Source organism: Brachyhypopomus gauderio, unplaced genomic scaffold (assembly GCF_052324685.1).
Source record: "Brachyhypopomus gauderio isolate BG-103 unplaced genomic scaffold, BGAUD_0.2 sc135, whole genome shotgun sequence".
NCBI classification, from domain to species: Eukaryota; Metazoa; Chordata; class Actinopteri; order Gymnotiformes; family Hypopomidae; genus Brachyhypopomus; species Brachyhypopomus gauderio.
The window spans coordinates 427841-441194 of record NW_027506956.1 but is presented as its reverse complement, the minus strand read 5'-3'; the positions used below and the strand labels follow the sequence as shown (position 1 = coordinate 441194).

Genomic DNA, 13354 nt, shown 5'->3' with positions numbered 1-13354 from the left:
CAATCTAACGTTCTCACAGCCATGTCCCAATTATAAAACCTTGAGCATGTATTGTTATAATATGTATATTATATGTATGGTGTCGCTCCACAGTGAGCAGCACACGCGTTATTTGCTGGTTTCACACACAAAAAGGAGACTTTTATTCTTGCCGAGGCCCACACATGAGCTGAGCGGCGAGGGGCGGTGTATGTGGAGCCGTCAGCACACTCTCCTCCAGTGAGACCGCGCACAGGCGGGCCGCCCTCTCGCCTCTGCCCGGCTAAGCCCGCCTATGTTTGGGCAGAGATCTCTCTCAGTATATAAGGCAGAACATGAGTCTGCGCCATTGCACGCCAAGGGTTAGGGGTGTGCAGGGCGGACGTGTTACACTTGCTTTAAACCTACATACGTACTTGGGTTAATTTCTTTTTAAGCTTTTCTTGTAGTTTTCTTTCCCCCTCGCAGCATTTAGGTACTATATTATTTTATTTTCTAGCTACTAATTAAGCCTAACTCACTTAAAGGTACGTATCAATCTCTAGAACATTAATCGGACTTTTTGTTAGCTGGCAGGTTGAAATTTGGGGTCTAGTGCTGGTTTGTTTGTAGTCGTTACAGCTTATTTGATTTATCAAAAATGGTCTTCGAGTGTGTGTAAGTGATCAGTTATTACAGAACCGTAGCTGGCTAACGTTATGGATAACGTAACGTGTGCCTTAGCTACCTCGCTAACTATACTTTTACGTTCATGTACATTTAATTAGCTTAAAAGATGATTAAAAGTTAATTAGACGTATTAATGTAGACCTGTTTTCTGTGTGAATGAAGTGTAGCTCTGGCTAGCCAGCTAACAATTTGCTCCCGAGTAGATAAGGTCGTTCCTCCAGTACAAAAACATGCCTCGACATGACTAACTTAGCTGTGGGGACTTCCTTGGGCTTTAGAAGTCAATGAATATAAGTTTTTAACAGCGCTCCTTCGGTGTTTTACGAACTATATTTAGGTTATTTAACTATTTGTCCAGCGTTGTAGGGAGCTGCCTGGCTCCGTGTTCGTCGCGCAGGTCATCGACATGCCCGGACATGTCCGCCCACACGACCGTCTCATGAATTACTTTACAAAATCATGAATAAGACGCACACGCGAAAATTTGTTGTTTTGAAGTTCAGTTGTACATGTTGTGTTTATTGTATTTATAACTATTTAACTTGTTTTCCTTTTTTCTCCCCTAGATGATTGACAAGGTAAACGGAACTGAAGCTTTGCCTTTTGAGGCCCAGCTCAAGGCCCTTTTGGAGCAGGAGGTCCGGTATCAGCCTAATCTTTGCGGCCTCCGTATCATCGAGTCCTCTCACGATAACGGCCTGAGAATGACTGTCAAGTTGAGGGATTTTGCCGTAAAAGATCTGCTCTCTCTGGCCCGCTTCTTCGGTTTCACCGCTGAGACGTTTTCCCTTGCTGTCAGCCTTCTGGACCGTTTTATTGCTGTGGTGAAGGTAGGAGTTATGGTCTGTGATACTTGCATGAAGCACTAATGGTATGGTTCATCTTGGTTGACCAGAACACCCACAGAATTCATTATGAACATTCAAGGGAGGCCAGAATGCTCATTAGCACTTAACAAAGCAGATAAAATAATTTCTACATTAAAGGGTCCATTTGAGTATGTTGCCACTATCTGTATTACAAAGGAATATAGGCTATTAAAATGTCATCCAGTTAAGATGAGCCAAGTCTCACAAACATGTTTGCCTTGTCTCTGCATGGTTTGGAATGTTTTGGCGGTTGGACTATCCCACTTAAACCTGACCATTTCCTGACCAGTCTGTTTCAAATCTGCTGCAATAAATTTGTCCCAGATTGAAATGCAAGTACCAGAGCTTTGCTGGCATGTCTCGTAAGACTTCAGTCAGCCTTCTCTTGTTTCCAGATACAGCCCAAGCACCTGTCCTGTGTCAGCCTGTGCTGCTTCTACATTGCTGTGAAGGCCTCGGAAGAAGAGAAGAACGTCCCTCTGGCAAACGACCTGATCAGGATCAGCCAGAACCGCTTCACAGTATCCGACATGATGAGGATGGAGAAGATTGTTCTACAGAAACTCTTCTGGATGGTCCGAGCGCCCACTGCACTGCAGTTCCTCAGGCTGTTTCACTGCCACGTTCTTGAGAAGATGGATGCTGACAGGTGACCATCATGAATGTTAAACCTTTAGTGCACTTCTCATTACAAATGGATCATTTATGTGGACCAAAAGCTTTGGATTAGTACTCAATATGGTGCATAGTCAATACACTTTAATTACTATATTTTGGGGCATCGTTTCAGTAAGAAGATGAAGAGCATGGAGAGGCTAGAGGCTCAGCTAAAGGCGTGCCACTGCTCCTTTACATTCACGAAATTAAGGGTGAGCCGCTTCTTTCCTCTACCTTTTTGGCCATGGATCAGTTTCCATTGTGGCTCTGTAGTACATTTTCACAGTGCTGTTTGTGCTAGTTGTTGCAATTCTGGGTTTTTAATAAATGTCTGTCTGCATCAGCCTTCCTTGCTAGGCCTGGCTCTGCTGGCCCTTGAAGTTGAGGAACATCATGGGTTTGAGTCGACTGGAGCCGCCAGAGAGGCCATGCGAGACCTACAGGAGCAGCTTTCTGTAAGTTCTGGCACCGCACTGTATGGACCAACCACTGTACTTGGTGTTGGCACTGATCTGACCTGCTGTAATTTGGGAATAAATATTCCAACATTTGGAGACTTTTCTGAGTCTTTATATGAACATGGTGGATTACTGAAGAGTTGGTGTTAAAGGGTCAAAGGGGTAAAGGTATTTGCATTGATTTAAAAGGGCCAATATTGTTTGCGTGTTTGCTGAAACTTATAGTCGTGTAATTTGTTAAAGGCCTCATGCAGTGTTCTGAGATCAGTACTGCAAGGACTAATGATTGATCAGCTAATTTTTTTAGCCATAGTGTAGTTTCTATTTTCTTTTGAGTTGCTCATGGCTGTTGCATAACCAACTGCATAATGCATGTTCATGGAAAATTCCAGAAAGGGGACCAGTTAGGCCATTACTTTAATTCCACTGTTTGGAACAAAATGGTAGTGCTTAAGTTTTCATTAAACTAGAAAGATTACTAAATCTTGCATGCATTCTTATTTCAGATTAAAGACGGAGACTTGGTTGGTGTGCGGGAGCTTGTTGCCAAGTGTCTGGCTGAATATTCTACCACCAAGTGCTTGAAGCCCCACAATCAGCGGCTACGCTGGATCATCTCTGGTAGAACAGCTCGGCAGCTGAAGCACAGCTACTACAAGATTGCCCATCTACCCACCATTCCTGAATCTGCTTGTTAAATCTTTGATGTTGGCTGAGCCTCATTCAGAATGAGGCTTTAAGCCCCGTCTTGCCCAGAGATTATTTTTGTTTTGTTTTAGGCTTCACTTGTAAAAGCTTTGCAAAAACTGGAACCCTCCCCCAAATCCCCTGCATTTTTCTAGCATACAAACCTTTACTTTATCTGCTGTGACTTTGGATATTCCTAGTCACGGGTAGGTTTGAGAGCAGGCCAGCCAGGCCAGGTCATACCTGCCTGTTTGGACTAGCTCGCGCACATGTACAGTATGTTCATTTGAATCGGCACCATCGTCTGTGCTGGTTGTTTAAAGCAATTTAAGTATAGAACCACCTAGGTCCTCAGTCCACTATGTGGAAGAGGAGGGAGAAGGGTTTTGTGATTAGACAAACAATGGAACCAAGATATCGGGCCCAAAACTCTTAACTCCCACCCTAGGTTGCTGAACTGTCCTAAGGCACACTCCTACCCAAGGTGATTACATGAAGTTCCTTCTCTTACCAGATCCATTAAGGTATTGCTCTGAACATTGAGGTGACTGGTGCTGAACTGCATCTTCTCTGAAACAAGCCTATAGTCACTGAGGTTTTGAGCAATTGTTAGATGGCTGTTAAATATTAAACAGGGTCTAGATTGCAAAAAACTATAAATTGATAAATTAATATTGGACATGGCAAGCATGGATTTTCATTTGTACTCAATTCCTGCAATAATTAAAAATGTGTACCCTGTGAACACAAGCTAAACCTTTCAATAAAATATTGAAATGTTAAACTGGCACCTGTCATCAAAACACTGGACACTTTTTTTTTTTTTTTCGATTAAATGATTTATAAACAATTTGTACAAGTGAAATTATCAGCCCTGACAGCACAGGATGTAGATCACTGACAAACTAAATGATGAAGGCTCCTTGTGATGATTTAGGATATGGCTTTAACACTGACGAGCTACACATTTGGTTTTGAACATTTGGGTGTAGATTTGTCTCTTGATCGCACATTTGAGAGAATTGCATCCTTGAGTCAACATCAGGCCAACATGTCTGTCAGTTTAGGTTCTTCTTAATTAGTGCAGTTATTTCAAATTTGAGAAATCTGGACCCCCTCCATGGAAGTTTCCAGAGATTTCTGCACCACTGAAATCAAATCCAGGATTCTGAAACCAGAAAAGGTATAGGGGTCAGATTGCTTTTCTCGACACACATGCCCATTTTCCTAATGGATATAGCTGGTTAACTTGAACCAGTGAAGACTGACCAAAACAGACCATTACTTCCTATTAGTGGCTGACTCAGATAGCAGAAAAATCTTAACACATCAAGTCCTTAATGTTGAACTAATATAGGTGTGTTGGGCAAGAATCTTGGCATCCGTATGGGTGTGAGCACTTGCCTCTCTCTGGAACCTCTCCAGTGTAAGCTTCCGCTGCATCTGGTCCTGGATCCATGGATCAGCTGCGTATTCGTCTTCCAGCAGTGAGGTCCAGCAGTTCCCAGCCTCCCTGTTCGTCTTCATCAGAATAATCCGGATCAGCTTTTTGTCCTCTTCATGGTATTACAAGAAAAGTCAGAACAAGAACTGCATTAGCTCAGCGAGTCCCCCACCAAGAGTTGATTATGTTCAATGGTGTGGCAACAGGGCCTGTGGTCAGGAAAACCTCACCCAGTGTCCATGTCGCCTCATCTCCCACTGTTGTTCCAAATAACTTTCCCTGTGGGGAAAAAAACTAATTGGTAAGTATTGTCACTGTCTGACAAATCTTGTATCTCCAAAAATTACTTTACAGAAGGAGAACCACTCTAAAATGAGGCCTTTTAGAAAACAATGTTTCATTCATGTTGTTTATATATTGTAACAGCTCAAACGTGGCTAACTATCTACCTACATAAGATATCTCTTGTGGTCAGCTGCTGACCCTGAGATGTTCAAATACAAAACCTTTTAGAATTCACATATTTTTTTTAATCTCGGGAAATTTGACTTGCAAACTAACCAGCGGAGAAGTAACGGTATACGTTATGTAACTTTCTCCTGAAACACATACTCTTACCAGTCATTGTAGACTGTATACATACCATACACTTGTATATAGACTATACAACATAGAAATAATACTACTAGTTATGTTAGCTGTGTTTATGGAGTTGTAGCTTAGGTAACTTACCTTGAATATTTGCTTTCCTCTTACGTTAAGTTCTATTTGTTTGCTTCCAAGAATACATTTAACATCTTTACTTGATGTTCCAGGAAGGACGTTAACTTCAATGAAAATCTCCTCCATGGTCTGATACCACGAACCCCACGGTGTTTGACACGGAATAACACCACTTCTCTCTTCAAAATGGACCGACATGCTTAGCTGGCCAATACTTTACTTAATACTTAACACCACACAGGGCAGACCAGCATATGCTATGTAAAATTCTAACAGTAAATTACGTACGTGGGCGACGCATTTCAAAATAGTCCAATTCATTAAATAAACGAAGACAAGAACATGTCATGCACATTCTTGCTTTTCTCTGTCAACTCTTCTACGTACAGAATCTGTGGCGTGTGCAGGATTACAGCGCCCCCTAATGCATCGGAGTGGGATTTACTTGTCTAGATGTCTGACTTTGAAGTATGCTAGGTAAGCTCTTTGGTGGGTCATATAAATGACAAATACTTAACATCATTGTGATCAGCAACTAATTATACATGTGCTTCAAAATATTTTTAACCTTTCTTTTTTCGGGTAGGGGGAGGGTATTCCTAATTAGGATTAATCCCTTAACTCGATTATTAAAGATCTAAAAGATCTCACCTTACACAAGTTCACGTATTCTGAAAGTCGCACAACAAGAAACAGCATCTAAAACACAAGTTTGTGAATATCTCCTGATCTCCTGAACCTACGATACAGTGCCAGGTACATAGGCTACGTACCTACTGGCAAGTGAGAGTTGTACTGATAGGAATGGACACTCTTTTAGTATTTCTACTTTTGATCAGGTGAGTAGAGGAAATTTTATGAAACAAGCGATACTAATGTCGAAACATTGAAAGCTTACACTATCCATGACCAACCCTATCTGGCCTGATTCAATTATAGGTTTTGTGTGTTTGTTTTGTTTTTATTTTATTTTATTTGTACAGATTTATTATTGTGGTAATCATGTATAAACAGTTATAATGTTGATATGAAAATCAATTCTTCCAGTGTCAGCAATATAACGGGAAACCAACGGATAAATTCAGAAAATATTACGCGAATCCTGGACAGACTTCTTGAGGGTTACGACAACCGGCTCCGCCCCGGATCGGGAGGTGAGGCTAAAATTGTGATAAAACATCCTTGCTAATTAAGTATTTAAAAGTCATCACAAGTCTACCAATGGCAAGTGTACACTGAGTTTTTTTTTACTATTATTACACTTAACGGTCAGTGCCACTCTCTGTAGGTTCTGCCACTGAAATAAAAACGGACATATTTGTGACCAGTTTTGGACCCGTGTCGGATGTTGAAATGGTACGAAAAAAATTGTATTTGCTCACCTGTCTCCATTTCCTTTGACCTAATATTACCTAGCTGTGTAACATAGCTGAGCAAGAAATGATGAAATGTGACATCGCCGTGATGCTATCTCCTAAAATATACCTATTTTGTGGACAATATCACAATAGCTCTATATTTTCTTACACAGTTGTCTTAGTGTGTGAAAAACACATTGTTCAAGTGGGAGCCCAAAGTATTCAGCCAACACCAGAATGTAATTTTTATGAGTTTTGACCTGAATTGAAAATCCAACCTCACGTTCAGTCTGTGTTCTGACACACAGGAGTTCACCATGGATATGTTTTTTCGTCAAATGTGGGTGGACGAGAGGCTGATATTTGAGGGCCCCATCGACGTGCTACGCCTGAACAACCGCATGGTAGAGAAGATCTGGACCCCTGACACCTTTTTCCGCAATGCCAAGAAGTCTTTGGCGCACAACATGACCACACCCAACAAGATGTTTCGCATCATGCAAAATGGCACAGTGTTGTACACAATGAGGTACCTTTAGGATTCTTGGACCGCCTCCACGGACAAAATATAATCAAGAAACTAATTAAGAGTCAGCAGGCACATGGAGACCATGTGTTTGCAGATGCTTTTTTTTGCACACACTTCATTCACGTTTGCTTGCCTTGCCGGGTTTTTCTGTCGAGAACCGTCCTTTGTGCGGGTCGTTTCTTGTGTCTGCTCCAGGCTGACGGTGCGTGCTGAATGCCCCATGAACCTGATGGATTTCCCCATGGATGGCCATGTTTGTCCGCTCCGCTTTGGAAGCTGTAGGTACCCGTGTCTCTGTCGTCACCGCCACCATGGTGCCGTGTTCGACATTGACCTCTCCGCCTCTTCGCCCCCCACCTGTAGATGCCTACACAGACTGCGAGATGGTTTACACGTGGAGGAAGGGCCCGGAGAAGTCTCTGGATGTTCCACCAGAGTCCTCCAATTTACTGCAGTACGATCTGATGGGACAGTCTTTGTCCAGTGAGACACTACAGATTAATACAGGTGCACACTGTTTCTCATTTTGTTCCAAGGTAATGGCTCGATCCAATATAAAGACTGTGCTTCTGTGATGCCAATTAGGAGTGGCATAAGAGACTATTCTGAGTAAAGCGCATGACGTAGCAGTCACAGAGCAGACGTATTGCGGGCCGTCTGTTGCTCCCAGAGGCAGCTTAAGACGCTTAACTGGTCAGGGCTGATTTGTAAAGTCGCTTGTCTTTTAAAAGACCTGTAGGAGGGTGACGTGGGCTGTGAGAGTGGAGGGAGGAGCGTGTCTGGGAGAGAGATGGAGATTTATAGACGGGCACAGAGCAACGACCTCCTGCTGAGGACCCATCAGATCACTCAACCACACAGAGAGAGTGGATGAGGCCCAGAGACGGCAGCCTGGACTGTGCCCCAGTTAGCTTGCGAGCACAGATGCCCTTCTTCTCAAGCTCATCATCATTATCCCCAGAGCAGTACGATAAAGATTCAAACAGGTTCAGATTTTTTACTGCATCATCAAGTGGTGCAGGATGGATTCATACATTCCATTAAATTAAGATTCCAACTCCGGCCTCTTGCTCAGTACAAGTACAAGGCAACGAAATGCAGTCTTCCCAAATCTGGTGGGACTGGGCTTTTGTTTTGCTAAGCGGAAACGTCCTGTAGTATGTTTATGGACAGGAAGATGTGTTGTCTCCCGAGCTCCTCCCCTTCTGCCTGCTAGGTGAAGTTTCTGAGTGTTTTTCCACCTGCTCCATTTCAGGCCGCTACTCTGTTCAGGTGGTCCATTTTGTCCTGCAGCGGAAGCTGGGGTATCACCTGATCCAAACATACATCCCCCTAATCATGGTGGTTGTGCTATCCCAGGTGGCCTTCTGGATCAACAAGGAGTCGGTTCCCGCACGCACGGTGGCAGGTAGCAGAACGCAGTCTGAGCGTCTACACCACAGAACCAGGCAGAGTCCACATTAATCCACTGGGTGCTATTAGCTGTGCGATCATGCTTAGTTGTGATTTAATGCACTTGTAGATGTCTGACAAGCGTGCTGTGCAATCGTTGACTTTTTGATCTCTACATCATCACATCATCATCCCCTTTACCTCAGTGGCCATGTCTGAGATAATAAAGATATGATATGATACTACAGTGCTTATAAACCTTCATCATTTCCACTCTGTCCTCCTGTCCTGCAGAGGGCGCCAGCCACCCCTATTATACTATATGGCTCTGAATGCATTGAACATCATGTGCACAGATTAAGCACAACCTAAGCTGGTTGTTCCTATGGTTGCAGAATGTATTTCTTTCTCTGTTCAGCACTCATTACTGAGTTCATGTGAAGTGCACATTGCTGTGGCTCATGTGAAATGGCTTAAATGAATAAAAAGGGCAGGACACACGTGTATGCTAGGTTTTTTAGTCATTAATAAAATGGCTCCATGAGGTCTCAGTATTGCAGTATTGTTCTTTGCAGGGTTTAGTGAAGTTTAAGGTTCTAATCGGGGGTTTCACTTACTGTGGTTGGCCAAGAGAAACGTGTACATTGATATGCGCTCATTGTAATAATTTAGGAAAGCAGAAAAAAGACATTGGGTGGCCACTGTGATGTTCACATCTGTCCCTTGTGATTGGTTTACATGCACAGGTGTCACCACGGTCCTCACCATGACGACCCTGAGCCTCAGTGCCCGGTCCTCTCTACCCAAGGTCTCGTACGCCACGGCCATGGACTGGTTCATCGCCATCTGCTTCGCCTTCGTGGCCTCCGCCCTGGTGGAGTTCGCCGCGGTCAACTACTCCACCACTCTGGTGACCAACAGGAGGAAGCGCGGCGTGGTCTCCGGAGGCTCTGCGCTGGAGTTCGTAGCCGTGGGGAGCGATGACGAGGACGACTCGGTAACTCCCGCACAACACTGCCCCCGGCTGCCCATTAAGCCCTCGCACGCACAGCTAGGTTGGTCGGGGGGGGGTTTATTTTTTGGTCATCATGCCATGCTGACGAACACGGGCCTGCCGGAGCTGCAGCAGCATGTGCACACGCACCAGTCCCTCGTGTGCCATGTGATTCCTGTGGCAGTCATTAATTATTCAGGCGCATGTGCGGCATGTGGCTATACACACTTCTTCTTTACAGCTATTCTCACTGCAGATGTTGTCAGAGAGCTGCACGATAATCATTTGGGCCCAAACCCCATTCAGCAGTCCCAAGGTTACCATGGCAGGGAAAACCTTCTGGCATATGCTAAGGAAGCAGTTTGTGACCCACATCGCACGTGAGTGGCCCGAGCCCTGTCAATCACGTTACGTATTTAGAAGACCAGGAGAGATTAGTATGTGGAACACAGGCAACGTTCGTCTGTTATGCGGCCAAGTCTGCGTGTTGTGGACTAGATGTGGTGTGGCATGTGGTGTGCATGCGTATGCTAATGGAACTCTCATGCTGGGCCTCCAGGGGGCGCTCCCGTGTGGCCAGATCACGCCTACTGTTATAAAAATAGCCTGGGCATTAGAGCTACGCTCCACGACTCCCTGTAATCTTGACTACCTGCGCTGCGTATCGGGGTCCTGCTGTCTAGTGCTCGCCCCCCGTCCCATGCTAGCAGAGTGGAAGAGCAGGGAGGGTGTATTTACATCACCGTCCTCACCTTTTAGCAGATGTTCTGGTCCAAAACCCACATGCGCTGGCTGCCTTAGACACGGACACTTTATTTAAAACAGCAACATTGCTCAACACTTCACGCATTTGTGTTACTTTGATTTTGTAATTTTGCCAAATGGTGTAAACACAGCTTGAATCAGTGTGGTGACAACGGCACTCCCAGTGTGTGTCTGTTCATAAGTGTGGCCTATACATGTATGTAGAGGTATGACCTCTGCACCTCAGAGGTCATTGTGGGCAGGCTTAATTCTGCATGTCCTAGTTTTTAAACATCACCTGTAATGGAGAATAGAGCTGTATGGATGCAACTTTCCCACAAGCTTTCCATGGCAACAGGTTTGTTAAGCGTTTTCCCAGATAAACACTTAAAAGGATAAAAACACGGCTCCAAACATTTTCATAACGTCACCCAAACATTTCCTCCCTGTGGCTTAGCCGACGTCTGACGTCAACATCGGGGCTGGCCCGAGGAAGAGGTTCGGCTCGGTCTCCGATGACCCCCAAACATGGCAGCCTCTCTTGCTCCAGCAGGGCTCAGCCGTCCCACCCGACAGGATGGTGGCGTGTCCCAGTCCCATCGACCAGTATGCCCGTGTGCTCTTCCCACTGGCTTTTGGCTTCTTCAACCTCACCTACTGGTACATCTACCTGAGCAAGGACACCATGGAGAAGCCCAGGTGTGTGTTACACATTTCCCAACATTATTAGTAACACCTTACACTGTAGAAAATTTTGGCTTGTCAGTTTTTATTTAAAAAAAGGTTCCTTTTGATTACTGAGGTCAACATTGTGTGTGTGTGTGTGTGTGTGTGTGTGTGTGTGTGTGTGTGTGTGTGTGTGTGTGTGTGTGTGTGTGTGGTGCCTGTTGGTACCTAGGTAGCTTCATGAGTCATACAACAGAAGAAACACTCATAGCTTTTGTATACAGGTTAACTTGAATAGGTCTGAGAGGCAACTGGGCGGCTTATTCTAGCAGGTCTCGGTGCCGTAGCGCTCATCCATACGAGAGCCTGGGGAATGTGTCGGACTTTTATTTTGAAGCAGCTCCTCAGGCATGCTAGGGATTTCTACCTGCAATATCACCATATGGAACTACATGTTCTACCTGTGACCACGTCCTGGACCCTGGGTTTGCCAGGAGGACCTCTCCTTGGGTGGTCTCTCTTGGGCAGGATATAGATTCATCGTGGCCGTATCCCCAGCTCTGTGTGTGTCGAAATGCTCACGTTACTGTAAAATGGCCACAGTAGTTCCTGCTGTGACAAAAATGTGACTGTAAACCTGACGGTGCTGCCTGTTGACTTTGCTGTTCCAGTGTCTGAGGTTTCAGCTCTTCTTCTATACTGCTAAAGATCAATAGTTACAAAAGTCCCATCAGTGGGTTTCATCAGCACCCCGAGGCAAAGCTCAGCTCCACTCATTTTACTTTACACTCAAACATCCCAAAGGAACAGAACAAGGTTCTGGCTTGGAACGTGCCAATCAGGCCGTCCTGAAAAAAACCAGGCCCTCCCCCAGAATGGGTCACTTTGCGAGTAGTTGGCACTCTACCGCATGTTTTTAATTGTAGTGATTGCTGTCATGTTGTTGTTCAACTGCTTGATGATTCCACGTGCATAAACCATGCTGCCACTGGCATCAGTACTTGACTGGGGTATAAATAGTTTGTTCGGTGCCGGGGCGGCACCACGTGCTGTGGGAAGAGTGGCGTTTCTTGACCCCAAATCCCCCGTGCAGTGCGGGAAATAGCAGTTTTGTTCCGTCTAAAATGGAGAATGATTTGGGAGGCGTTGTGCGAGGCCAGCTCTCCCCGCACGCTGACGACTACCATTTCACACTCGGAACAAATGATTTTCATCAAACATTAATGGCTGACGTCACGGTGTAGGTGACGTGGGAGCGGCCCTCCCGCGTGCTGAGGTGGAATCTCGCTCATCTCTGCGTTCGGCTCTTTGTGTGTGTGTGTGTGTGTGTGTGTGTTATCTCTACAGGGAAGTGGACTGAGCACCTCCGGAATGCCAATCAGTCCTGCCAGCACAGAAGAGCAGCTGCTTCTCTCTCTCTCTCTCTCTCTCTCTCTCTCTCTCTCTCTCTCTCTCTCTCTCTGGTCTCTCTCAATCCGTGTCTCTCCCTGATTCTCTCACACTTCTCTCTCTCCCTCTCTCTCTCTCTCCCTCTCTCTCTCAATCTGCCTCTCTCCCTGATTCTGTCACTCACTTCTCTCCCTCTGATTCTCTCTGATTTCTCCATTTTTTGCTTTCTTCGCCACTCTCCCTGTCTCCCCGCCCCCACCCCCTCACCACCCCCACCACCCCCACCCACCTCTGATGGAGCACAGGCCTGTCTGACACTGCTTGACAAGCATGTGGTGCTCTAGCCGTATTCCCTCATCCACGTGTGCTTGCTGCTCCACGGTCAGGGCTCAGGCACACGTCCCTCGCTGCTGTCTGCTAGAGCCCAAACCCCACGCACCCTCCTATAGCTAAGCTCCTCAGAGCCCTGTGTGTGTGTGTGTGTGTGTGTGTGTGTGTGTGTGTGTGTGTGTGTGTGTGTGTGTGTGTGTGTGTGTGTGTGTGTGTGCAAGCATGATGGAAAAAAGTTGATCGTGTAATCTGCAGCACTAACTGGTGATGCAACAATGAACCAATGCCTTCAGATACTTGGCCTCAGTGGACAGACCCTACCTTAATGCTGACTGAAGTCCAGCTGCAGGACTTGTGTGTTCTCCAGTCAGATTTAAAGAGTCCTTAGTCTGAGAGAGAGAGAGAGAGAGAGAGAGAGAGAGAGAGAGATTAGGAGAATCATGATCAGAGATATTTCAAAAGACAG

General features: G+C 45.4%; 3 protein-coding genes across 8 annotated transcripts; 2 read left to right on the top strand and 1 right to left on the bottom strand.

The window, feature by feature from the left end:
• The first annotated feature begins 317 nt into the window (after positions 1 to 317).
• On the top strand, positions 318 to 4103 carry ccng1 (cyclin G1). Its single transcript, XM_076994132.1, has 6 exons — positions 318 to 506; positions 1215 to 1478; positions 1913 to 2166; positions 2308 to 2386; positions 2519 to 2629; positions 3139 to 4103. Exons 2-6 carry the CDS (start codon positions 1215 to 1217, stop codon positions 3328 to 3330), a joined length of 900 nt encoding a protein of 299 aa, XP_076850247.1. The 5' UTR covers positions 318 to 506; the 3' UTR covers positions 3331 to 4103.
• On the bottom strand, positions 3482 to 5933 carry nudcd2 (NudC domain containing 2). The gene is made up of 4 exons (XM_076994133.1): positions 5496 to 5933; positions 4994 to 5042; positions 4724 to 4875; positions 3482 to 4487 (listed from the first exon to the last, which is right to left on the bottom strand). Exons 1-4 carry the CDS (start codon positions 5682 to 5684, stop codon positions 4407 to 4409), a joined length of 471 nt encoding a protein of 156 aa, XP_076850248.1. The 5' UTR covers positions 5685 to 5933; the 3' UTR covers positions 3482 to 4406.
• gabra6a (gamma-aminobutyric acid type A receptor subunit alpha6a) lies at positions 5882 to 12833 on the top strand. 6 transcript variants are annotated; one of them, XM_076994126.1, is made up of 10 exons: positions 5882 to 5963; positions 6534 to 6640; positions 6775 to 6842; positions 7153 to 7373; positions 7569 to 7651; positions 7737 to 7880; positions 8629 to 8781; positions 9512 to 9762; positions 11057 to 11202; positions 11406 to 12833. In XM_076994126.1, the coding sequence occupies exons 1-10, from the start codon at positions 5911 to 5913 to the stop codon at positions 11461 to 11463; spliced, it is 1284 nt and encodes a 427-aa protein (XP_076850241.1). In that variant the 5' UTR covers positions 5882 to 5910; the 3' UTR covers positions 11464 to 12833. The 6 variants fall into 6 exon arrangements, with proteins under 6 accessions (XP_076850241.1, XP_076850240.1, XP_076850238.1 ...); XM_076994125.1 differs by having other exon boundaries at positions 11054 to 11202; XM_076994123.1 differs by having other exon boundaries at positions 10961 to 11202; positions 12517 to 12833.
• The last annotated feature ends 521 nt before the right edge of the window (positions 12834 to 13354 follow it).